General features: G+C 41.5%; 1 protein-coding gene across 1 annotated transcript in view; it reads left to right on the top strand.

The window, feature by feature from the left end:
* The first annotated feature begins 296 nt into the window (after positions 1–296).
* The window catches only part of rpa1 (replication protein A1), a 33,861-nt gene continuing 9,159 nt past the window's right edge, over positions 297–24,998 (top strand). The window contains exons 1-13 of the mRNA XM_084065369.1: positions 297–445; positions 1,809–1,856; positions 2,850–2,928; positions 3,173–3,281; positions 3,633–3,802; positions 6,137–6,251; positions 6,817–6,919; positions 7,089–7,157; positions 7,463–7,661; positions 8,935–9,071; positions 12,978–13,126; positions 20,798–20,927; positions 24,768–24,944. Coding sequence (XP_083921495.1) covers positions 416–445; positions 1,809–1,856; positions 2,850–2,928; positions 3,173–3,281; positions 3,633–3,802; positions 6,137–6,251; positions 6,817–6,919; positions 7,089–7,157; positions 7,463–7,661; positions 8,935–9,071; positions 12,978–13,126; positions 20,798–20,927; positions 24,768–24,944 — 1,515 coding nt within the window. The 5' untranslated portion in view covers positions 297–415. The remainder of the gene's footprint in view (positions 446–1,808; positions 1,857–2,849; positions 2,929–3,172; positions 3,282–3,632; positions 3,803–6,136; positions 6,252–6,816; positions 6,920–7,088; positions 7,158–7,462; positions 7,662–8,934; positions 9,072–12,977; positions 13,127–20,797; positions 20,928–24,767; positions 24,945–24,998) is intronic.

Raw genomic sequence — 24,998 nt, 5'->3', positions numbered from 1 at the left:
AAGTAAAACATTTGAGTACTTTTTCCACCACTGAATTTCAGACGCAGTCGTACTCGTATTCCGTGTGACGCGGTGACGCACCACGCTTACGTAAATACATAACTTTACGCACTTGCTCCACACAGAGCTATAACATGCTCCATACCCTACCATGGACGCACTGGTCTCAGGTCAGATTTGTGGTGCCTGTGTGTCTATGCTTGTAGCACTACCAAAACACCTTCATCTGATCTGAGGTCTGTGACCGGAAACGGAAGCTCGAGTAGTGCTGTTCTTTGGCGGGTTTGTACCAGCGATTGGCGCCACACACAATACAGAGACAACAAGCAGAATAGCAGGAGCTGTTGTGTTCATTCACGGCACTGTCTAAATATCAAACAATTGTTGTATTCCGTTTGTAAAAGGCTCTGCAGACATGGCACAGCTTTCAGAAGGAACGATAGAGGTAAGGTTCTGTTTTACAGTAGGTAACTAGCGACAGGAAGACGGCTTTTTATAGTTGACAATATGACCACAGTCTAGAATTGAATGTGCTTTGTACAGATAAGAACATGTTTTTGTTGAATTTGGTGGTTTATTAGTCAAATAGCGTCTTTTCTGTCAAGCTTTTTGCTGATATATTGCTGCGAAATGATCCGACAGAAGATCCAGTCCAGTCCGTCTGATTGTTTGATTGAATACTTTATTAATAGTTTGCAATAAAAGGATGCTACAAGGATTAAAACCCAATAAAGCACTATGGCTTGTTACCATTAGGGTCCTGTGTATTATTATTATGATCTTGATTGCAAAGTCAAACACAACTGAAGTAGCTTAAGCTTTTTATGCTGTATGACGTTTGTGCCAACGTGTAGATCAGGGGTTCTCAACCTTTTCAGGCCGCGACCCCCAAAATAATGATATTATTTCCCGCGACCCCCCGCGTGCACGCGTGCGGTCCCGTTCGCGCGCGCAAGCGGTCCCGTTCGCGCGCGCGAAGGTTATTTATTTATAATAGGTTATTTGATCATTGTTTATTATCAAAACATTTTTGCAAAAAGTGGGTAAATTGAGTAAATTAACTGATAAAACATGAATTAATGATAACATAAAAAAAATATTTTGTTAAAAAAAAAAAAAAAAAATCTTTTTTTTTTCTCAAATTCACCAAAAAATCTGGCGACCCCCCCAAATTATTTGGCGACCCCCCTGGGGGTCGCGACCCCCAGGTTGAGAACCACTGGTGTAGATGATAGTGAAGTCCCACTCCCTTCCCTTGAACATTGATGATGCACACACTGCCTTCCAATATTCCTACCCACCGTACTGTCAAATCTAGCTGAATGTAATGGGTCCATTTGGTTACATTCGTACACTGCCAGAGTTACAAATGGATATGATTTTACTACTGTAATGTTGAATCAAGACTAGATGTAATTTATCGAGTCTGACCAGTGACTTTTACTTTCGTATCTATGAGAGATATGCAGATATACAAATACATCTATATTACTGTAATGTACTTTGGCAAGTAGCTGAAGCAATGCTTACTGTGTGTCAGTGACACACCTCAGAGCATTCATTAAAACCTGGAGGAAAGGGACCCCAAAGGATATTAGTCACATTTCCAGTTCCACAATTATGAGTTATAATTTTAACTAAATGATAACTAATTCCAACTAAATTTATATTGGCGGCTCTCGTTACCTGTCACAAATGACATGTTGTGGAGGATTCTTCTGTCAAGCACTTTTTGACATTTGAAATGTGCTTTAAAAACAAAGCGTATTATTATATGAATAACCTGACAATCTTCTCTCTGTACACAGGCTCTGACAAAGGGCGATACTGTCACAGATTCAATGCTTCAGTTATTGGTGAGTATTGACTGCCCTTAGCCCTGGTTCAGAGTGTTAGTGAAGACCCTGGAAGACCCCTCGCTCTGTGCTTGTACAAGGAATTCCACTGCCCTGCGAGCGCTCAAGAGTAGTGAAAATAAACAAAACCATTTCGCTACTCACCGAAGCAAAGGCTGTTTTGAGTTGCTGAAACTCTATTCTCGGAGGTGGGAAGCCTCTCAGCAACCTACTCTGTAAAATACACTTTTTGGGCAGAAAATAAAATATGTCAGCGAGACGGAAATAATTTTTATTTACTCCACAGTGCCCTCTACAGATTTTGGTTAATGGTAAGTTCAAATCCTCCAAATCTGTAGAGGGCACTGTGGAGTAAATTAAAAAAAATCCGTCTCGCTGACATATTTTATTTTCTGCCCAAAAAGTGTATTTTACAGAGTAGGTGGGGTGCTGAGAGGCTTCCCACCTCCGAGAATAGACTTTCAACAACACAAAACAGCCTTTGCTTCGGTGAGTAGCGAAATGGTTTTGTTTATTTTCACTACTCTTGAGCGCTCGCAGGGCAGTGGAATTCCTTGTACAAGCGCAGAGCGAGGGGTCTTCCAGGGCGTTAGAGAGAACTCACTAACGGTCTGAACCAGGACTAGACTGCCCTTAGTATTGCTTTTTTACTATACAAATAATCCAACCAAATATCATGTGCAGGGTACACCTAACGAACAATATGCTCTAATAATTGAATCTGTCCTCCAAAGTGACACCTTTTTGAGACATTTAGACTTGAATTGTTTATATAATCTGTAATTGGGAATGTAAATGTATTCATCACATATTTGATTAACAGTAATTTTATGACCTTCTTATTGCTAATGAAGGTTTAGAGTAGACCTTTGGTAAGAAATCAAGTCATGTATTCAGAATAGCTTGGTCATAAACATACGGTACAGTTCAGTGAAGCCAAGTATGCTGTTTTTAATTGATCTAATTCCTGGACTCGTGGAATGTTTCTCTCAGAACATTCGTAAGATTGAGAGTGGGAATGGTGCTGCCCGATTTCGACTGATGATGAGTGATGGACTACACACTATGTCCTGTAAGTATTCATACTCAAACATAATTCCTTGATTTAGAAAGGAATGTTTTGCCCAGCAGGGGCCCTGCTTCAATCATATTTATACAGTTTTATACAGTCACACCTATTCTGCCCTGATCAATGGAACATCTGTTGTGTTGTCAATGAAGAGCAAAGTTGACATTCACCACCCAGATTTCTCCCAGTTCTCAATAGTTGGACCCCTGGTATTAATCAGCTCTTTTGTATTTCTACCCTCTTGTAGCTTTCATGCTCTCAACCCAGCTCAACCACATGGCAGAGGATAACAGACTGGCCCAAAACTGTGTCTGCTGCCTCAAGAGGAGCGTGACCAATGTATTGAAGGATGGACGGTATGATGAATTAGTCTTTCTTGTTAATCATCTACTTTTAATTGCTGACAAAGCCATTATCCTTCTCGCGAAATTCCACCTGAAAAAATCAGTTCACTTTAATCAAAAGAAAAGCATCTGTGAATACAGCAAATGAGTTTTCATTTGAGCTTTTACATCCATCTTTCATGTTATAGCAGTAACCAAATCTCTTCTCATGTTATGGTCTGTGGAAAAGTTCCAGGATTTGTAATTGATGCTTCCAGGCTTGAGAGAAACGTGTAAAGGCACACTGTCAGGATTCATATGCTCTGATCAGTTTCCATAATGTTACATATTGAATGTTTTTTCCTGCTGTTTATCATTTGTCAGACGGGTGATTATTATTCTGGAAATGGACATAATAAAGTCGGCTGAAGAAGTTGGTGGAAAGATCGGGGAACCCGTGACTTACACAGAGGGTGCTGCAGGTCAAAGTAAAGGTCCACAGCCAGCTGCCAACCCTCCACACCGCCCCCTGCAGCCACAAAATGGAAATGAAGGTAAACGCTGCTTGTATCTCTTCTAACTGGACTTAAAGGGATTGTAGGCAACATTAAGCCTAAATTTGAAACATATTTATATATATATATATATTTTGCATTTTTCCCCTCTATCAGCCACTATATAATGATGCTGGGGTGTTTTCCTGCATTGAAACACAGTCCTCTCTCTGAAATCCGTATTTTCCCTACTGTTTATGTTTGTCCGGGTCGTAAATTAACGCACGCATGTGCGCGTCCGTGCGCGTCCGTGGGAACGTTTTACTTTCGGTTTTAAAACGCTTTCAAACTTCTTTTTTGAGGCACAGAATTTACTTTTAAAAAATCGTTTGGATAGAATTTAGTTGTTTAACTTCATATATGTGGTCAATTTATCATGAAAGAGCCTATTTAAAAATACAAATTCAGAGAACCGGCAGGGGCGGGCAGTTACGCGAATTCTATCCGAATAATAAAGCAACCTATATTCGGCATTGTCCGTTTTGAAGCCCCCTTAACTCTATGGAAGTCACCCCCTGGTGGTCGGGGAAAGGAACTGCTGGTGTTTTTTTCTTTGTTTATCTCTGAACTGTCTACAATCCCTTTAAGGCTGCGTTGTGTAATATGAAAATAATATACAATATATGATGGTTTCTTTGAGACAGTGCTAACCATAGTGGTACCACTCAAGTGGTACCAAAATACATTTGTAAATGGGAGTTACAGTGTGCAAAATTGTATTTCTTGTATATTTCCAGTCAGCCTATGCAGTGACTGCATAGGCAAAATGGATGGAAAGGGGGGGCGGGCATCCACTTTAGTTTCAAGTCATTTGTAGAGCTTCTCAAGTACACACCGTCAGCCTGAAGCATTTGAAAATAGTGGGAGCCAACAGTCTGCCATAGCCTTACCCTCTTGACTAAGACTTAAGCTATTTGGAATTATTTGGATGTTTCTTAAATTGGCACCAGATGGCAGCATTTGTGTGTTGTTGACATTTTGGGTGAACAGAATGGTCGACAGAATGCCATTTTAGGTACTTCTGTCAATTTCTTTAATTTATCATCACCATGCTGACGAGTCTCTTCTCATTAACAACTGACATAATAAATGACTCACTATGACAATTGGTATGCAAGTTATTAGCCTATACTTGTTTAGTGCTTACTGTGTTTTATGGATTTATTTATTGTCCAGATGTATTCCCATCGTTTACCTAATATAGAAGAAAAGCTTACTGGAACCATGCAATTAAATTTGAATTGTCTAAGTGCACAACATGGCTTTCAATCATATAGAAGGCAGGAGCAGCTCAATGGGTGACGACTATGTTCTGATTAATACAATAATTGCAAACCACACCTTATTATATTTATTTTTCAAAACATTTGGCAGTTTATGTAAAATACAGTTTAAAAGGGTATGACCATATCAAAGAGATTTGAGAAGGCCAGCAGAGATGAAATGCAGTCCTCCCCATCAGGGATCCTTGTGCTGTCCTCTGATGTGTGTCATAACAGGTATTCATCCCCCTAACCCATTTTGGGCGGGAACCCCTATTTGTAACTATACCTGTCAGGACGGGAACCCCTTTTGGGGTTCTTGTTGCTATGTACAGTATATAGCAACATGCATTTGTTGTAATGTTTTGAATAAATATTTGACGTTTTTCAGAAAACCTAGGTCAGGATTTAGAAGGTGTTTATAGAATCGGCCTCAGGTCTAAATGGGCTAATCTGCCGTCCGGGAATTGGAAATTGTGGCGAGCACCCTCTTCATCAGCACAGTTATTTCTCTATGTGTGCCGCTTGATCTCTGGGTTTAATTACCAGAAATGCAGTGGTCGGCAAAGTAGGAGGACTTAACCGGACACTTTGAACTTTAATCCGCCATGTGAGCCGCACACGAATCAAATGTGCAGTGCTTGTCCAAACAGAAAATCTCCCGATTCTGCCAGCTCCAGTCTCCAGGGGAAAGAGCAACTTTAGTTTGTTACAGCATATACCACTCTTGATTTGATTCTATGAAATGGGAATAATACCTCTGAAATGCCATTATGTAACACACTTAGCTTTGACAGGATTTTTGTTATCTCTCTCTAGTCCTTCTAATGCTAGCTTTCCAGATTTACTGCAATATATTATACTACTATTAAGTTACAAGGAGTTTGAAGGCTTTACATCTACAACCTGTCCTTCATGAACGGCGATATAGTGATCAAGGAATTGCAGTCTAAAGAAAATAGATTTTTGCAATTCGTCCCTGATGAATAAGGCACTGTACTGTCTGTTGTGACCTGAGTTCTAGTCTACTTCAATACTCATCATTGATGTTTCTCATCATTCCTCCCAAAAGTGAACAGAGGTCCTAATAGAGACTTTGGGAAGAAGCCTCCATCTGCTGTGCCCAGCACTCCTGGGGGTTCCTCCAAAGTCGTACCCATTGCCAGCCTCAACCCGTACCAGTCTAAGTGAGTATTTGATGTTCTAGAGAATGGCGTGGATCACAATGTTTGCCATAAAATACAAATGTCCAAAAATGATACTACAGAGACTCATACAAGTCTCAGGAAAAAATAAAATAAAAACCTTTATACTCCATGACATGTTATAAAAGTTGGATCTGGATAGGGAATCTTGCTGTGATAGCCCACAGTATAATTTGGAATAGAATTTTCCATTGACAAAGAACATAGTTTGCAGCCAGGAAAGAGATGAACACCTCTAATCTACAGAGTCATGGAGGGAAGCAGAACTGTTATCATTGTAAGTAAGATTAGCAGAGACCACTTCAGTATGTATTATGTTGATTGGCAAGAGGAGAGATATTGGCCTAAGACTTTATAGTTGTGTTTGACAGGCGTGGGCATTTATCTGTTTTGTAATTAATGAGAATTAAACGAGACTGCTTGATCATCACACTATTCTTAAATCAGAAATGATGTCTTGACACAGTGTATCCAATTATAATACCACCTACTTCTCATTCCAAATTGAATCACCCTGACATGAATCGCCATCAACCCTCTGTGTTAGATGGACCATCCGAGCCCGTGTCACTAACAAAAGCGGCATCCGCACGTGGAGCAACTCTCGTGGTGATGGCAAGCTCTTCTCCATGGAGATAGTGGATGAGAGTGTGAGTGTCTAAAGGGTTATTGCAACAATTGTATTTGATCACTATACACACACACACACACACACACACACACACACACACACACACACACACACACACACACACACACACACACACACACACACACACACACTATGGCCGAAGGATTCACTGTTGTGTTTTGTTGCAGGGAGAAATAAGAGTGACAGGTTTCCAACAAGAGGTGGACAAGTTCTACACTCTTCTCGAGACGGGCAAGGTGAGAGATGCCCCTCTCTCACCAATGATATTTTGCAGTCACACTGTCACTGTCAATCGCTTTGCTGTCTAAGATGGATTTGGCTCTGACTGTTGTACAAACAACTGCCAATACTTTTTTTTTAATTGCAACCAAAGGGACTTTGAGTGAGTCATCCTGCTGCAGTGTACCAACACAATAAGCTGCTTACATTGATCAGCCAGTCTTTGTTGATTTCCCCCAACTGCATAAAGTCATATCTTGTTAGCACCATTCAGTCGGGTGAAATGCTCCATCTGTTTAACACATCCATCCGTACATCCTAGGTGTACTTCATCTCCAAGGGCTCCCTGAAGATCGCCAACAAGCAGTACTGCACCCTGAAGAATGACTACGAGATGACACTCAACGGCGAATCCACCATCATCCCCTGTGATGACACCGACAGCAGTGACGTTCCCATGGTGCAGTGTGACTTTGTCTCCATCAGCGACCTGGAGGCCAGAGACAAGGATGCTGTCGTGGGTGAGGAGGAGCTTGTAATCAAAATTTGCACAGTGCAAATATGACAATTAACACAAAGAAATTACTCACATATTTAATAATTTTATAATTTAAAAATAGCAGAAATAGCTGATCTGCAAGCTTACAACGCGTCACGAAGTGACACGTTGTAAGCTTGTTGAACATTTTTCAACATGGTAACGAATATGAGGATTATGCAAAATAATTGCGATTGTCTCAATTAATTGCGATTAGGCGATTATGTAATAATTGTGACGGGCCTAGTAGTGAAGTGTGGAGAGGGATGTGCATGGGAGGTTAAGGCAATTATAAGACCAGAGCGATAGAAGTAGTATTAATAATACTGATGACAGTATTGGCCTGTGGCATAGATTGACTTTGGCCCTATGGCCGACCCGGTTAACAGAGGAGAAAGTGCTGTCACAGGTAAAATGAAGAAGTAATAATAAGGAGGCCACATGTAATTATGATAATGGAGACTGCCGCTTGTACTACTGTTTGAGTAATTTCACTCCCAAGTCCAGCAGGCGATAAGGCTTATCACCCTTATCACTCTGTATATCATGTTTTATTCTTATTTACTAACAAAAAATAGTTCAAAATATATTAGTTGTACTGATAAAAAAGTTTAAAAAAAAACATATGTTGAAATAATGTGTGGTTGTCATTGTCACAAAGCCACACCTGGACTTATCTCATGGCACACCGTTTGGGAACCACTGGTATACAGTACTGATAGCCGTCTGTTTTTTGATTGTATCGGTGTATTAAATGAATGGCCTAGCGCTAATATTTACAGTCACTGATCTCACTCATTAGTTCTCACTGCTCATATAAATGGCTCCTCATCATTTCAGCAAAATAACAGCAAAAAGGCAGATGCAGGTTTATATGGATTTGTCCACTTATAGAATATAGAGGCAACACCAGCATTAGGAATGTGTGTGTTTAGAACACACGGGCTGCTGACCTCACACCTGAATTGAAATGAAAAATGAGTCACTGATTTCCCCTGAGTCAATTTGAGCTGGAAGACGATGGGCCCCTTAGTGACCTGTGGCAGTCAGACACGCATTCAATATTTATGGTATGTATATGTGTCTTTGTCTGGGAACATAGTCCAGAGTTGGTCAAGGGCTTCTCAAGGACACACAGCCTGTTATTTGTCCAGACAAGGTTTTTGCAAGTGTAACCCATGAATCTGCCTGCCTGGCAAAGGAGACACGGAACAGTTGCTAACGTTGTAAACAATGATTTGTGTCTTCCTGCACAGATGTTATTGGAGTGTGCAAGAGCGTGGACGAGCTGACCCGTCTCACCACCAAGACCAGCCGCGAGGTTTCCAAGAGGACAGTGAATCTGATAGACGCGTCTGGGAAGATGGTATCTGTAACGCTGTGGGGAGAAGAGGTGAGGACTGGGGAGGGGGAGATGCAGACCAAAATACACCAGGGGAAGGAGGACCGAGGGTTTGGGGATACAACCATTAAGACCTGAGGTTCCGATTCTACAAAATGTCTTCCAAATCAAATCAAAAACAGTTTTTTGAAAAAAAAACGTATGTTGCTATGTCAGTGGTTTTCAAACTTTTTCATTTCGAGGACCCCAAAATGTATATGTATTTGGCCGCGGACCCCCATCTCAAAATATTCTGTTCCAGCGACCCCTTGAAGCAAAAATTTGCGTTACAAATGTTTGCTTAAAAAAACAAAACAAAGATTTACACAATTTTTTACGATTTCTCAACAATAGCCAAAGTGTAAAATGATGCTTTTTAGCTCAAATCAAAAAAGATGCGACACAGATGCGTTCCAGGTCTTAATGGGCTAAGGAGGGTATATAGAGAATGACTGCAGGTTTCCCTACATCACAATACAATTTAAGCATTTAGCAGACGCCCTCGTGTCTCATCCTCAGTGACTTACAAAGTGCTAGAACGCTGTAAGCGGCATTAACCCTTGTCAACCAACAAAGTAAGGTAAGCGGTCAAGTAAATGGACAGAAAGACATGCCCAAACTATGGAAGCCAAGTGGTTAAAGTTTGCTTAGTCTGTTGAATGAGCATAAGGTGCATAACTAACTAACCTCTGACATGACACTTCGGGTGCGTTTGGAAATAGCGCACCGGAGCGCACTCGCCTATTAGTTTGCATTGGCCAGTGCGCTCAGTGCTGTATTTCCGAACGCGCCCTTAATTAGTGCTGATTTCACCACAATATGTCAGTCAGTAGAACTAGGCCAAATGTCAGGCCAGGCATTTAAAAAATGCAACATCTTGCGGCAGCTTTTGGACAACCGTATGCAACTGCAAGCAGGGAAAAGGAAGCCACCGCAGGTGATGGGGTTATTTATATTTTTGTGGTTATTATGAGATCTCTTTGAGTCTAGTTCAAAATTGTATTTAAAAAAGTCACACCCAGTGTGAAGTGAGCGGTGTGGTTATCACAGTGATGGAAGCTCACTTAAAAGATTTTTTTTTAAAGTGCATAGTCCTATTTATACAGTAGGTTATTAATTTCATCATGTGTCTCGCTAGCCAATCACAGTGCTGAATAGAGTCAGCCAATCACAGTACAGCTAGGGGTGTACTAATGTAGAGGGGTGTGCTATTATGAGCCAATCACAGTACAGCGAAGGGTGTACTAATGAGGTGTCCCAACCCCACTTATAGGAGCGGCTACACCGCTCAAAAAAAAAGTGGAATAGAAATTACTGTCTTAGACATTTACTTTAGCTTGTATTGAAAGTGTACCGAACAGTGTCATTCCCATTAGGTTATCAAACTGAACTGTTAACATGGAAAGACTCCTGAGAGCTCATTCTTTTATTGTAGAATAGTTGTATTAGAAATAGCCCATTGCTGTGAAGACCAAATCTAGTCACACATTTAAAAGTCGCTCGCAGCCAAGTTGTACATGTCCTGACAGGTAGCGACAGACATAGGCTGTACACCCCCCCCCTCCCTCTTTAATTGAAAAGGTGTTTTGCGTGTGGCGTATAAGCCAGCGCCCGGAGATTGCTATTCAGCAGTTTGAAGATGGGGAGGGGGGGGGTGGGGTTGAAGAGTGTTGTGCGGCGTGTGCGCTGTGTTTAATGGAAGCTGATGTGGTTGAAGTTACTGAGTAAATACACTGTCATGGTGTGATGAAGGAACTGCAGTGCTGCAGTTGATTTTACCTATGGCTCAAAGGGACTGTGCTCAGTTTGCCATCATTTCTTTCATTCTGACAAGAAGCACTGTGTACCCTCTTTGTTTGCTCTGCAGATGCCCCTTCTCCAGGGAGACTTGCTGAAGTACACAATACGTATAGTTTATAAAGAACCACGGCAGTGCCAAATAGAAAAGCGACAATGCCCAGCATGCAAATAAACAAGCACTTTTTAAAAAAAGTTTGTTCCTTCAAGAAGGTCCACTGAGGTAGTTGTATTTAGGATGAGGCAAAAACAAAATAAACTTTGGTAAACCCTAATAGTTTTGACTGAATACAAACACAATCTCCAGTTCTTGCCCAATTAAAATGAAATAAAAAAAACTAGAGAAGTATGCTCCTCGGAACACAGATCTCCGCCAGGCCGGGTTGCTTACCCAGGGCTGCAAACTTTGTAAGGCAGTCTTAGCCAATTGGAATGGCATGTGCCAAATCGCACTCATACCTTGATCTTGATCACGTGACCCCAGAGATGTGTACCGGTTTCTGAGTTTTGGACAAGATCTGAGAAGTATCAAAAAGTGTGTTTTGTAGAAAACGCACAATGACGTTGTGTAAATTGCATCATGATCTAAGGAATTCAAGGGAAAAGATGTTGATTGTACGACCTACGGTTGAAGAGGCCAAAACGTGAAGTAGGCTGTTGTAGCCAAATTGGCTTAGTGGGAATGTGTGTGCAAAGTTTCCCAGCAGCAATCGGACGCTGCATTCATTATGTGCAAAACGGAATAGAATATGAGAAGTGTGACAGCTATGTCTTGATCACATGACTACAGAGATAATGTATACCGAATTGTGGCATTTGAACAAAATCTGTAGGAGTAGTAACACAAAATGTGTTAAGAAAATGTGAAATGGCGTTTATATAGTCAGGTGGAAATGGTCGTGGCCTATTTGGGGAGTTACGTAATGATCAAAGGAATGATTGATTGCATGACCTATGGTTCAGGAGTTATAGGCCAAAACCTGAATCAGCTGGTTATAGGGCCACCATGAGGCCAATTTGAAAAAATGTAGGGTGGCATTTCTTCCTTGGCCTAGTGGGAATGTGCGTGCAAAGATTCACGGCAATCGGACAATGCTTTCATGGTTTTAGGCATTTTGTTCAAAATAGGCCACTCCTGCAAACTTCGTAAGCCTATTTTAGCCAATCGGGATGCAATATGAAAAATCTGTATAGTAATATAAAAAAAATACGTAAGCAAAATCGGCCTCCTGGTGGCACTATAACAGGCCAATCTGAAAGAGTAGGGGTTTTCACTTGGTCTCCAGGGACTGTGTGTGCACAGTTTCACGCCGATCGGTCCAACAGTGTTGAAGATTAGCTGTACACAGACGGAATGACACACTGACAAGGCGAAAAGTGTCTCGGTCACACCTTCGGCCTGGCGGAGACAAAAAAATTGAAATGTTTTGTTAGTGTCCTTTATTGTCCACAAGGGAAATTAAGGACCCCCCCCCCATCTGAAAATGTTTTGTGCCAGGGACCCCCAGACGAGAAGACCTTCTGAAGAGAAAACATTTTCCAAACATAACCGTTATTTTTCAAAAAGGTTCAGGTGCTGTGAGCTTGTATATCTGCTATTTTTGAGAACCACTGTTCTAAAACAATGAACCACTGTTCTAAACCAATGTTCTAAATCCTCAGAGTTTTATGAAAAACATATGATTATATATACGGTAAAGCTAAAATCTAAAATGAGACGGATGCCTTCCCAGCTTTAATGGGTTAAAGAAAAGCAATGTCCCTCCACACACTCTGGGGATGTGTGTGCGTGCATGGAGGGGTGTTGGTTGGCACACGTCCAGTTCGTCCAGGTGAGGGGGTTCTGTATGTATATTACGGAGCCTAATGGCAGAGGGGGTGAAACTGGCTGGCACACTGCCCTTTTTCTTCTTAAAGGTGCAGCATATATCCTACCTAGGTTCTGAAAGCATGTGCTGAGGTTGTTGACTTTTTTCTCTGCTTCTGAGCTCTGGTTGTTGGAAGCTAAAATTTGTATTTTAGAACACAAACTACACTACTCTATTAACACAAACGGCTATTATCAGTTATCACTACATTTATTGATATATTTTCTGTTTTAAATGTTTTATCTCTTCGCAGGCAGAGAAATTCGATGGTTCTGGACAGCCAATTTTGGCCATCAAGGCGGCTAAGCTATCTGACTTTGGAGGCAGGTCCCTCAGTGCTACCTTCAGTAGCACTTTAATGGTCAACCCAGACATCCCTGAAGCACATAAACTCAGAGGCTGGTAAGTGAACCTGGAGTCAATGGATACTGAAATGCAACAATGGCGTTCTTTTGTCCTGTCCATTTCCAGAGCTGTGCAATGTGTATTGTGGCAGGGCAGGTGTCTATCTTAAATAGTTGAGGTCGAGATGAAATGAACCCTTTTAGTTCACATCCCAGGTACACATCCCATACTTTGTTTCTACTTAGCAATATATGCAAAAAAAAAAATATAATAATACAAAACAAAATAGTCATGTTTTCTTTCTGTAAAAGACAATAATGAAAAACTTTTGTAGGCTTGAAACAAACCAATTTCAACCAATGATATGACATCCACCCATCAATCTTTCTTAAAATTGTATTGTAATAGTTTGTTGACATGCCCACTATTTAATGTTCAAATCAAATAAAAATTCCGCCCAAAGTTATGGTATGTCCCACATGCATATCATGTTTCACTTGACGGAAATATGTCAGTATACAGAAGTTAGATACCATGAAAGTGCTGTTTTGTTGCATCTGACTACTTAAGAAATTGAAAGGCTTTCAGAGAATTTGAATAGTAAACGTCCCATTCACAAGCAAGGAGGCCAGGCCACATGCTCTGGTTCTCATTAAGGAGATTAGGCAACCTCTGTTAGCAAAGATGTTGTAGGGGGTACTTCACTGAAGCATTACATGTTAATGCAAATCACCCTTTATCTGTGCAAAATGCCATTTTCTACTCCAAAGGAAATAACAGAAGCCTTCTTAACGGTAAACCTGCCAGACCGACTTCTCATTTGTCTTTCATTATGGGGACTGTAGAATTTGTTTATCGTGTTGTTGGGTTGGGGTAGACGTTACATTTTTCATGTTAATTTCTTCTGTTCAAGCTCACTTTGGAATTCACTACTGTGAGCCATTTTATAATTTATCATAAAATAACATGGGAAGTATGCTGCTAGGCATAAAGGACATTGTAGCACTTTTGCGCTCGTTCAATTTGATATTTTCACAAGGGCTGAACAATTCATCGATTCCCATTAACTGTGCAGTTTCCAAATTGCACAGGATGCAATTAATTGCATTAAATCATAAGAGACGGGGGTCCATAATGGACTTGGGTATTCCTGTTTTTGGTTAAATTTGGTCCATGATTCAAGTAAAATATTCAATTCAGCCTTAAAGCGCAATGACACTTTGGTAAGAGGTTTGGCTTGTGGTGTTATCTTGTCATTAGAAATTGATAATCCAAAAATAGTCTCCTCAATGACTTGCATTGCAGGGTAAAACCACTCTCAAAGTCACTCTTTCAGCACAAAAAGGTAAACTTCATCCGGTCTGATCATGGTGACGTCAAAATTGTCTGTAGAAGCAGATGACAATTAAAGCTGTACTAACTGAAGAAAAAAAAAAGAAGTTAATTGCAAATCCACTATATTCCGCAATCCACAATATTGGTCTGACTAGGTATTTTTCCCAAAAGCGTTCAGCTCTAGTTTGCACTATATTTGAGTGTGTTAGCCAGATGCTGTGGCAGGCAGACCCCATCACAGTTGAACAGGCATATGCCTCTATTCCTTGAGGACTTTCTATTGGCTTCTTGTGCAGAGGAATACAGAAGCAGCCTTGAGTCGAGCTTTCATCTTTTCTCTGAGCTTTCTTGCCAGTTTTTGTGATCATAATTATCTAAGTCATTGCACACCCCTCATCACTGTACCCTACATCATATACTGGTCCATTAATGAGCGTGCATATTTATCTTTTCACACTTTTTATTTTTATGATGTTCATAAAATTTTGTTTTGAAGTCAAGAACAGGTAGTAAGGGAAGACTGCCAAGTGGTTTTATAAAGTGGCACAGGTTGGCACAAGAAAGATTGCCAAGTGGATTTGCAAAGTGACACAGGTTAACTTGCCACAGTAAGGATTGCCAAGTGGTTTTACAAAGTGGCACAGGTTGGCACAGGAAAGATTGATGGACAATGCAATATTAACATGGACTGAGGTGGCTGTCGTTGCTCCTACTTAACCTTCACTTCAGCTCACTTGCGACATTGATTGATTTGTCCATCTTCTAGATCCACATCCCCTCCTCCCCCCACGAGGTGCTGCACCCTCTTCTCTGACATGAAGGCAAATGTCTGTTTCAGATTGGAGATACGATCGATTGCACCCAAGGGTGGGGGGGGGACACTTCATTTGTTTACCTCCCAGTACCAATGGCCCCACCTGGCATCTTCTGTGCTCTTTCACAGACTCAGATTCTCTTTTGAAACAAAAGTTGACTGATTATTTTGAGCACTTGCAAAAAATAAAATAATCTGCATAATGAGGGCAGTGAAATGTGACTCTGTGTAGCTGGTAAAAGACAGGCCAGTCAGCAAAACGTTTCATATCAGCCCCTTGATTAGGTGTTTGGCTGTGGAAATGTCTTGATGGCAGTTAGCTTGAGCACCTAGCTGCTATTTGAAAGTATCCCATTGTTCCTTGTTGCTGTCTTAAGCATAGTTTTCTTGTTTGGAGTTTGATTGTAAAGTGCTGAACAATGTCCCACAAACTAAGGAGCTTTCATACTAAGCGGGTTGGTTGTTTAAATGAGATAGCTTTGTTACTATAGCATACTTCGATAGTCGCAGAAAGTGCTCGGCTTACTCAATATGCAAAAGGAAATAAGACTCGGAAAAGCATTTTCTGGATTTGCTTGTTTACCTGATGCCATTATGTAATAATAATGAGTGTTGACTGCTGAATCACCATAGTTTCCACGTCCCTGCTTCAATGCTGATGTTTTCACTTCCTTCTCCTTCGTCTCTATTTAAACACAGCAGTCTCTTTCTCCACTCTCTCCAGTCACTTTTCACTTGGATGGCCAGAGATAATGATCCCTAAAGCCTTGTGCCTGTTTATCTAGAGCAGAGGAGTTAGGTCATGCAGGTCCTGCTTGGCCAGTGGGTTTCTGAAGGCGCACAGTCAACCACCAATTAATAGTTCAGAGGTCACTATAATGGGAGTCCAGATTTGAGAGGTTAGTCCTTTGAGCCCGAGTGAGAATTGTGATGAATTCACCCGATCAACATACAACATGCCTGTCCTCAGCAGCACAGAAGAATGGAAATAAATAATATAACATTTCATGTATTAATAGATCTAAGAGACTCATGTGCGCACGGTCTACTGTTTTGGTCCTCAGACCTTCATCAAGTAAATAGCTGTTGACACTGAGAGTAGCGGGCTCTCCACAGGCAACCAATTAAATCACCCGCCCAATCAGAGTGCTGCTCCCACAGATATAGTACAAAATGACCATGTAGCAAATATAAAATACATATATTATGCACATGTATAATATGTGGGTTAATTTGCAAAATGTTGCATGCATTATGATTTTCTTGTTCCTATCATAATTTAAGTATAATTTAAATATTGGTTAATATTGGTTAAAGGAATGTATGGGATAGTATGCACCCTATTTTGCATTGATTAATGGAGTGTAATATGTCTATTTGGATTATGGATGTTTATTTGCCTATGACTTGTATATAGGTAAATGTGTACTTTATCTGTGTGAGTAGCACTCTTGGGAGGGTAATTGAATTACCTGTGGGCCAGCCACTCTCTGTATAAGATGGATTTTCATTGTCAAACGGGTATTTAATTGTGTTATTCTGCCGAATGTTTTAATTGCAGGTATAGACAGTGTGTGTCTCTTCGTTTGCGCTTTTTGCCTTTTTAAGCCCTCTCCTACGCACCTCTCCTACGCACCTATCTCTTTTTGTAGTTGGTTTAAAGGTCTACATTACAGACAGGAAAAGGAATTGTTAGTGGGTGTATTCATGGGTTAGATTAGTGGCTGTTGAATATATAATGTGTTTTTGTATTCTTCTGTCAGTCCTGGGTCTCAAAACAGTAACAGTCCACAAATTGTGCCCTTATGGTGACTATTGTAATCTCAATCAGGGTGTTGGATTTGTTGTAGAGGTCATGAAGAAAGCAAACAAAAAACAGGCTATATCATGTTGAATGTTTATCTCCCATAGAAGAACCCTTTAGGCTTGAACAAAGACATGTCCGTCCCCCCCCCCCCCCCCCCCCACTATGGATTCAAGGCTGCTGGAACAACATCGTTCTATGCTTGTCGAGGCGTCTTCATTTGATCATGTTTTTGTGCAGTCCCTTGGGACTTGTTTAAATTAATAGGCTATCTATCCTTGGTGGGCTGTTGGCTCGAACATAATAGATGCAGTGGATCAGTGGTTCCACATGGCACATTGCATTGTGCTTGTATGGGGGGCTGAGCGCTATCCCTTTAATGTCTGACTAATTAATCTAGGTGAGAAGGAAACGGTTTTAATTTCCTCAAACAAGAATGCTGCGCAATGCAGCAATTACCTTGTGATCACAAATTTAGGGTCCCTTGTATTTAACTTTAGGCGGTGTGCAAACCTGCACTCACCCATCCTTCTGGACTGCTGCTGCTACATTTTGTATGGGTCTTTCACTTTATAGTTTTTACATTACATTTGTTTATTCATTTATATGCTTGAGGTTTAGGTTAATTTTGTGAGATTAATTAAACGCTCCCATTTCTATTTGCATTTTCCTCCTGAACATTCACTTTAATTGAATGAATGTACTAATAGATACTTACTGATAATATACAGTGTATTTAATTTAAATGTGTATTTAATTTAAATGTACTTCAGTTCCCTGAAAATGACTTCTTGTATGAATTCAAGTCTCATTGCTTTTCTGTTGCTTGCCACTCTAAACCGATGTTTGTCTCATAAATACAATGAAAGGATTATCCGCACTCCTAAGTTATTTCTTAATTTCTTTTTTAATGGGTTCACAGCAGCAGCAGTCTATCTAGAGAAACGGACGTATTACGGCACGTCGGCCTTCCTCAGCGTTTCAAACATGAGTTTGAAACGCTGAGGAAGGCGTGCCAAAATGTGTTAAACTGCACCCAGTTAAACTATAGTTTAACTGCACCCAGTTAAACTATAAGAGATTATTCTTCAAGACCCCCCTTGAGTAGAGCAAGCCTTCTCCTGGCTGTATTGATCCGGTAGGAGAGTTGTCTCATAAGTACCACAGGACCGGTCTGTGACCGCGTCACTCGTCGTCTTGTGCACCGCAAAGATTGTCCATTAGATGGCAACAGCACATTTGAAGATGGTCCTGTTGCCCTCCTTGCTTTACTTTCTGTTGACTAGACAGTCACTTCTCTGTCAGCTGGACGTCTTGCCATTCTGCTGCTCTGCTCTTGCCACTGTTATCCTCAGGCACTCACCGATCACTCACTCCAGGTTATGTCCACTGCAGAGGGCCCCTGAACATGGTCTTGGTGACACTGATTTATCAGACGAGTGCTGGTTTCAAACCCACGATGCTGTGATTAGGCCCTTACCAGAGTGGTATACACACTAAAGCCTGATTTATACTTAGGTGTGCACTGGTCACACACCGAAAACAGACAATTAGTTGCCAATATCAATGTTGTAAAAGAATTAAAGTAAATAAAAAAGTGTCTGATTCTGGCCATAGTTTTAACTCGAAATACATTTTGTAATGTATGATTGTCTACATTTTTACAAATTGCTGCCAAATGTCCAGTTGTGTGTTGGCTGACTCCATTGTGTGCATCATTGTATGTTGCCATTAGTCAACAGTGGTCAATCATACACAAAATCATGATTTCTCTCATCAACCTGTGATCTTTCCATCTTACTTCTGGCCTCCCTAATCTGTGCAAGGACAGTTTAGACAAAATGAGAACGGATAAGTACAATAATCTGTTGCAGACTACAGTCAATCACTTACATTAAATTCGTCATTGAAGTGGATGCTAGAAAATGACGTCATCCGGCCGGGAAACATAAATGCACCGGTTTCCTGTTTGTCCCGGAACTTCCACGCTAGTAACAAAAAGGAATGTTTGCTGTTTTTATGGCATTATAGGATTTGAAGATGGAAAAACAACAGCAAAAGAAAACACAGCTCACGGTAACTACAGTACAGCTCCACTGGCTAAGAGAAACGATACACAGATAGTATAAAACAACAAAAATAATGCTTTTTGAAAAAATCGTTATTTTGGGACTTACACAGTACCCCTAAAAACCCCATGTTATGCTTCCGCTATTGAGACTTTGTAGATCAGCAAAACATATATTTCTTTTACACACACATCTTATACTGTATGGGGTCCCTGGCACAAAATGTTTTCAGATGGGGATCCGTATCCAAATACATATCAATGTGGGGGTCCTTGACATGAAAATGTTTGAGAACCACTGTCCCTTTCCCCCTCCTGTCATGTCCTCATGTTCCCCTTCCTCCCACGCTCCTCCTGCCTTTGAGTGTTGACACACTCTGACATGTGACATGTGATAGTTTGTGGCATCCCCCCCCCCCCAATCTCTCTTGTGGCGCTTCCACAGTTGGTTGATCTCACTTCAGCCATGTTAATCAGAGCTGGGCTCTGCCTGCCTGCCTGCCTGTCAGTCCATTCCCTGCACATTTTTTTGCTGCCAACTCCAATTTGTCCCTTTGTCTCTCTCGTCAGGACCACTGTGTCTACCCTGCTATTTCTCTTCCTTCAGCAGCTTTATAGTCCAGAGAGTCGGTCACTAGGGTAGCCTAGATTCACAGTCCTATAGTAAGTAGTCTCTCATCAGATGGCATAATAGGTGGCAGAACCTATTAACTTGGGAGTCTATTTATTTTAGAGAGTGATGTATTAACTGTAGTTATAGTTTATAACACATTTTTTATTCTTGTTATAATGTGTGCAATGGTGATAATCCATGAAAAATGCTCAATTTGATTTTCCTGGATCTTTGCTTATTTTCAGTCCCTCGACTGCACTCTCACACAATTAAAACAAACCGGTGAGTGAATAGGTGCCACCGGAAAGAATTGCTCACATTTGTCAGTAGAACCTGGGAATTGGCAGTGTGCTTGTTGCCCAGGCCACAGGCTGGACCATTAATGGGGATATTTTCAATTAGTCATGCCTCCAGGAGCAAGTCCTGCTCTCCTTGTATTTCCAATCCCACCATCCCAGAACACACCACCACCCTGCCTTATAGCTAACAGATTAGTAAGCTGTATTGATCTCTTGGACCATTTAAAATGAAGTCGGGATTTTTTTTCTTCTTTATTCCCCTTCCCCCCTCCCCACCATCATTTCCTACCTTCCTTGACTTCTCTGCATTCAGGAGAATGTCGAGTGAATGGGTTTCTGGTTTCACCTTTCCATTCCTGACCCTGCTCATTGTTAACCACTTTAACCCCAGCATCCCTAATCTGGGGGGGTCATTCGGCAAAAATAGCCGCGATGCGTTGTGAGCTTGTAGATCAACTATTTTTGGTAAAGAAATTTGGTGTACATAAAAAAAGTAGTGCAGTCACCAAGTAGTGCAGCTCAGGTCCGTTTTTACTAAGGGTCTAAAGTGCATTTCACACACAGAAGTGGCTACACAGGACGGAGACCTTTTTTTAGGCAAACTGTAATGAGACAAGATACTGCCTGTTGATAATTGAGTGCAACAGCAACACATTGTGTTTTTCTATGTTGCGTTTCAGTACTTGTAATGAATGATGATGCCTCAGCAACCCTCAAAAAACATATTTGGCTCACTTTGATTGATGAGGTTGACTCTGTACTGACAGCTGTGCTTTTCTCTTTGTGTGCCTGCAGGTATGACAAGGAGGGTCACGCCATTGATGGACAGTCTCTCACTGAGGTGCGAGGAGGTGGAGGTGGTGCAAACACTAACTGGAAGACACTGGCTGACGTCAAGACGGAGCACCTGGGACACGGAGACAAGGTACACGCACAACGCAAACGCTCGTGCATGCCGACAGGCTTTACCTTGACATGCACATCAAACATTCAAGATACGGTGGCCGCAGATGTATTGTTATTCAAGGGTGATTCTTTCAAGCGATTCAAGGGCGAACTGGAAGGGCCACGTTGAATTCCAAGCAATAACTTGCAGACAAACTGCCCCTGTTATCAAATACATGTATGGTATATTACTGATCTGCGTTAAGTCTCTTTCCTCTCGTCCCTTCCAGCCCGGGTCCAAGGATCCCCATAGCTGCCAGTCACAGTGATAAATCTTTATAATCTCTGTGGCTCATATTAAAGGAGCGTGCTACAGAGGACGCTAGAACTTGTTTTTAAAAGCGGATCTGATCTGCCCTTGCTCATTAATCACTGGCATAGTGGGTGTCCACTCCCCAGCCTAGTTATATATTTCAGGTGAAAGTCACATTTATCTCTTGATATTGATTAGGAAAATGATGTGGGCTCCATTCTTTGCGTACTGTAATGAAATGATTGCCCCCTCTGATAAGTAAAGCAATATGTGTTAGGTAAATCCCCCCCCCCCCCCCCCCCCAATCCCCCCACTTTTCATGGTAGATTGGCTCAGATAATGTTCCTAATTTCCAGTATGGGGATAATCGAGCTCTTTGGAGATCTTTGCTCGCATAATTTAACACAATTTAATATGCAGTAACTGGAATAATGATTGTACCCTGAAAATTGAGGAATTCAAATAAAGCGAAGACATGGCAGTGGTTCAGTTGGACTCAAAGTAAAGGGAGGAATTCTAACAAAAATGGCTGAGAGCACCCGTGCTTGTGAATGCTTTTGGAAGTGTGAGCGAGTGGTGTGAAATAACAGGACAGGGGATCTGGAAATGGCAGATGCAAATAAAGCTCCTTTTTTCAAAACACGTTAAATGGGGTATATGAATGTACCACAGTGAACACGACAGCAACACAGATCTACAACTGTCAGTTTGGGGCGAAATCCTGTGTTTCGGTGTGAAGGATTTTGAGGACTTGCAGGAGTTATTGGATCAGTAGTTCAGCTGTGTGTGTGTGTGTGTGTGTGTTTGTTGCCCCCGGCTATAAGTGGCCCTGTCCTACTTCTGCTGCTCTCATCATTATCTCCACTCCAGCCACACAGCTGCAGGGTCCTCCAGTCATAGATAGTCTGCATCATTGCACTTCTGTATGCCACTATTGGTGCTTTTCGTATCCTACCATAAATAGTAGGCTGACAATTCCATTTCTGTTGCACCAGCTAGCTCTCAATCTCCTACTCTTCGGTTCAAATGGTTACCATTAGCCCCCTGTTGGTCAAATAGCTTTCTCGTGCAATTAGGTCCCTGCAGCGGAGGGGGTAAAGTTTGACCCCACAGTGTCTCGTGCACCACTTCAGCCTGGAGCTTGATGGGGACTGAGGCTGACAAAGGAGTCGAGCTCAGTTTGTGCTCAGCCTGCAACAACGCCTGACACACGGTGGCAAGGGGTCAGGCCTCTGAAGGTCCCACTCCCCACTGTCTGCCGCAATTAATTGTCCCTGTCACAAATTCTTGGTGTCACAAACTCAAAGCCTCCACATTGTGCTTGTACCCCCCCTGACAGTGAGCGGCCACCCTATCTTGTGTACTTTGTCACCGCGTGTCGAAAGAGCCTTTGACGGAAAAACACTTCCGATGGCACACTGAGTTACACACTAATTGAAGTGGTATTTACTTGACTAATTAGCACTCTTATAAGAAGGCTTCTGAGGTGCATGTCTGGGTTGTTGTGGTAGGTCAAGTCACAGTCATTAACTCTTTGACTGCCAGAAATAAAACGTAATGCGGTCATCATTTCCATAGTTGTGGGCAGTTCAATGTAGGTTGTTTTCGGCTAGCGGCTCCATGTGTGCAATTGGGATGAGTTTCATTTTGCCACTGTCATTCACCATTTCCTAAAGGCATTTATTTATCCAAAGTGACATGGAATATCAATTGTCCCGTGTGTGAAGTTAATTGGGGTCAAAATCCTTTGCTTGCAAACGCAATGGTTAGCAGTTAGCATGTGGAGGGGTAGGGTCTGGCAATTTTCACTGCTGTGGAGAAATGTTCCTTATTTTATTTATTTTTTAAAGTTTTCTGTTTAGTTTGAAATCTTGGAAGTCAAGACTTCGCCTGAGGCTCCCTGCTAGATATTGGAATGTAGAGAGGAATCTTCCATTAAAAGAATTCTCAATGAACTACTTGGTCAAATGCTCCATTCCTGTCTCGCGGGAGGTTTATAAAGTGAGACTATTTGTTGGTGAACACAGTCTGGACAACATCATTTAAAAAGATCTGCTTGTTAACCCATTCGATCCGGGAACGCATCTGTCATTTTAGATTTCTTTGGCTATTCAAATAGCAGATATACAAGCTAGTGCGGCACCGAGTGCCGCACTATGAGCTTGTAGATCTGCTATCTTTGAAAATGTGTCCAAATCTTTGAATATCTATTCTACAAATCGTCTTCTAAATCCTAAGAAAAAACTTTCTCTATCATTGGTTCTCAAAGGACCCCAAAATGATATGTATTTGGCTAAAATATTTTGTTCCAGGGACCCCCCAAAAGCAAAGATTTGATTGATTGCTTTAAAAATATGTATATTCAAAGATATATGCAAACATTTTCAAGATTAAAAAAAAATAGCAGATCTACAAGTTAATAGCGTGGCACTCGGCACCGTGCTATGAACTTGTATAGCTGCTTTTTTTGAATAGCCAAAGTATAAAATATGGATAAAGATGCGTTCCCGGTTTGAATGGGTTAATCCCACAGTCGGTGGATGCACTATATATCAGCAAATCACATCTGGCCTTTGTGGTCTGTGGATAAACTCGCATTATAGATTTGCCTTTGGCCTTCAGCACGTCAGCAGTGTCGACATATTTTGGGATTTACAGGGTGACCGGGATGATTGGTTGATGAATTCTGCCATGGCTCCAGGGTGGCAGCCTGCCGCCCTGTTTGTTGACCCTCAACGCTGAGCCTTTGGCCTGCTTCTCAGCTTGCAGGGCTGTAGTCTCTGCTCTGTACCCACAGCCAGTGCTGCGGTGGAACCCTTCTATTGTGTCAGGGCCTTTGCAACCTGGATGGTGGTGTGGAGAGGAAAGCCTGCTATTGGGAAGAAAAGTGTTAATGCAGTGGTTCTCAAACCTTCATGTCAAGGACCCCCAAAATTATATGTATTTGGCTGCGGATCTCAAAAATATTTTGTGCCAGGGATTTAAAAAAAATTGCAGCCGCGCTATGAGCTTGTATATCTGCTCATTTTGAATATCCAAAGTATAAAATATGGTGAAAGTGGTTAAAATGATTGTGACGCTATATTAACAAATTTTGCTGGGACCCCCTGGTACCCCTCCCCCCCAAGGACCCCTGGGGTCCCCCCACTTTAATAAGCAATGACTTAGTGAGTCATCTCTTCATCACAACATTCAAGGCTCTCTTAATATTCATCTGTTGTTGTTTTTCAGCCACTGAAATTCATGTCGGCTGTTTATGAGGTTTTCCTCATTCCAGCGAGGGGTGATTTCCAAAGAGTCTGTTTATGTATATGGAGGGGTTATACACTTTGCCTATTCCAAAGGTGACTCTAAGTTACTACTTTGCATTTGTGCTTTTTGATTATTTAAATATAGCACATTCTGCCTCATCAAAAGGCGTCTTTGAGGTAATTTGTGCTTGTTTGAATCCTTGTTGTGACAAGGATTCAAACAAGCGTGTGTCTATACTCCAAGCCATAACGGGCGTTTACATTACGTTGTCTGAGGTTTTAGTGTTTTCGTTTGTTTGTATTTTACATTTTCTAGGCAGACTACTTCAGCTGCACTGCCACCATAGTGTACCTGAAAAAGGAAAACTGCTTGTACCAGGCCTGCCCCACCCAGGACTGCAATAAGAAGGTGGTGGACCAGCAGAACGGCATGTACCGCTGTGAGAAGTGCGACAAAGAATTCCCCAACTTCAAGTACCGGCTCATCCTTCAGGTGAGTCGCTCAGCACTGGCTGCCCTAAGCCCTCTATCTGGCTCTATTTCAACA

This window comes from Gymnoscopelus microlampas, assembly GCF_963454915.1.
Source record: "Gymnoscopelus microlampas genome assembly, chromosome: 8".
NCBI classification, from domain to species: domain Eukaryota; kingdom Metazoa; phylum Chordata; class Actinopteri; order Myctophiformes; family Myctophidae; genus Gymnoscopelus; species Gymnoscopelus microlampas.
Note: the sequence above shows the minus strand (reverse complement) of the source record. Positions and strands in the feature narration are given on the sequence as shown.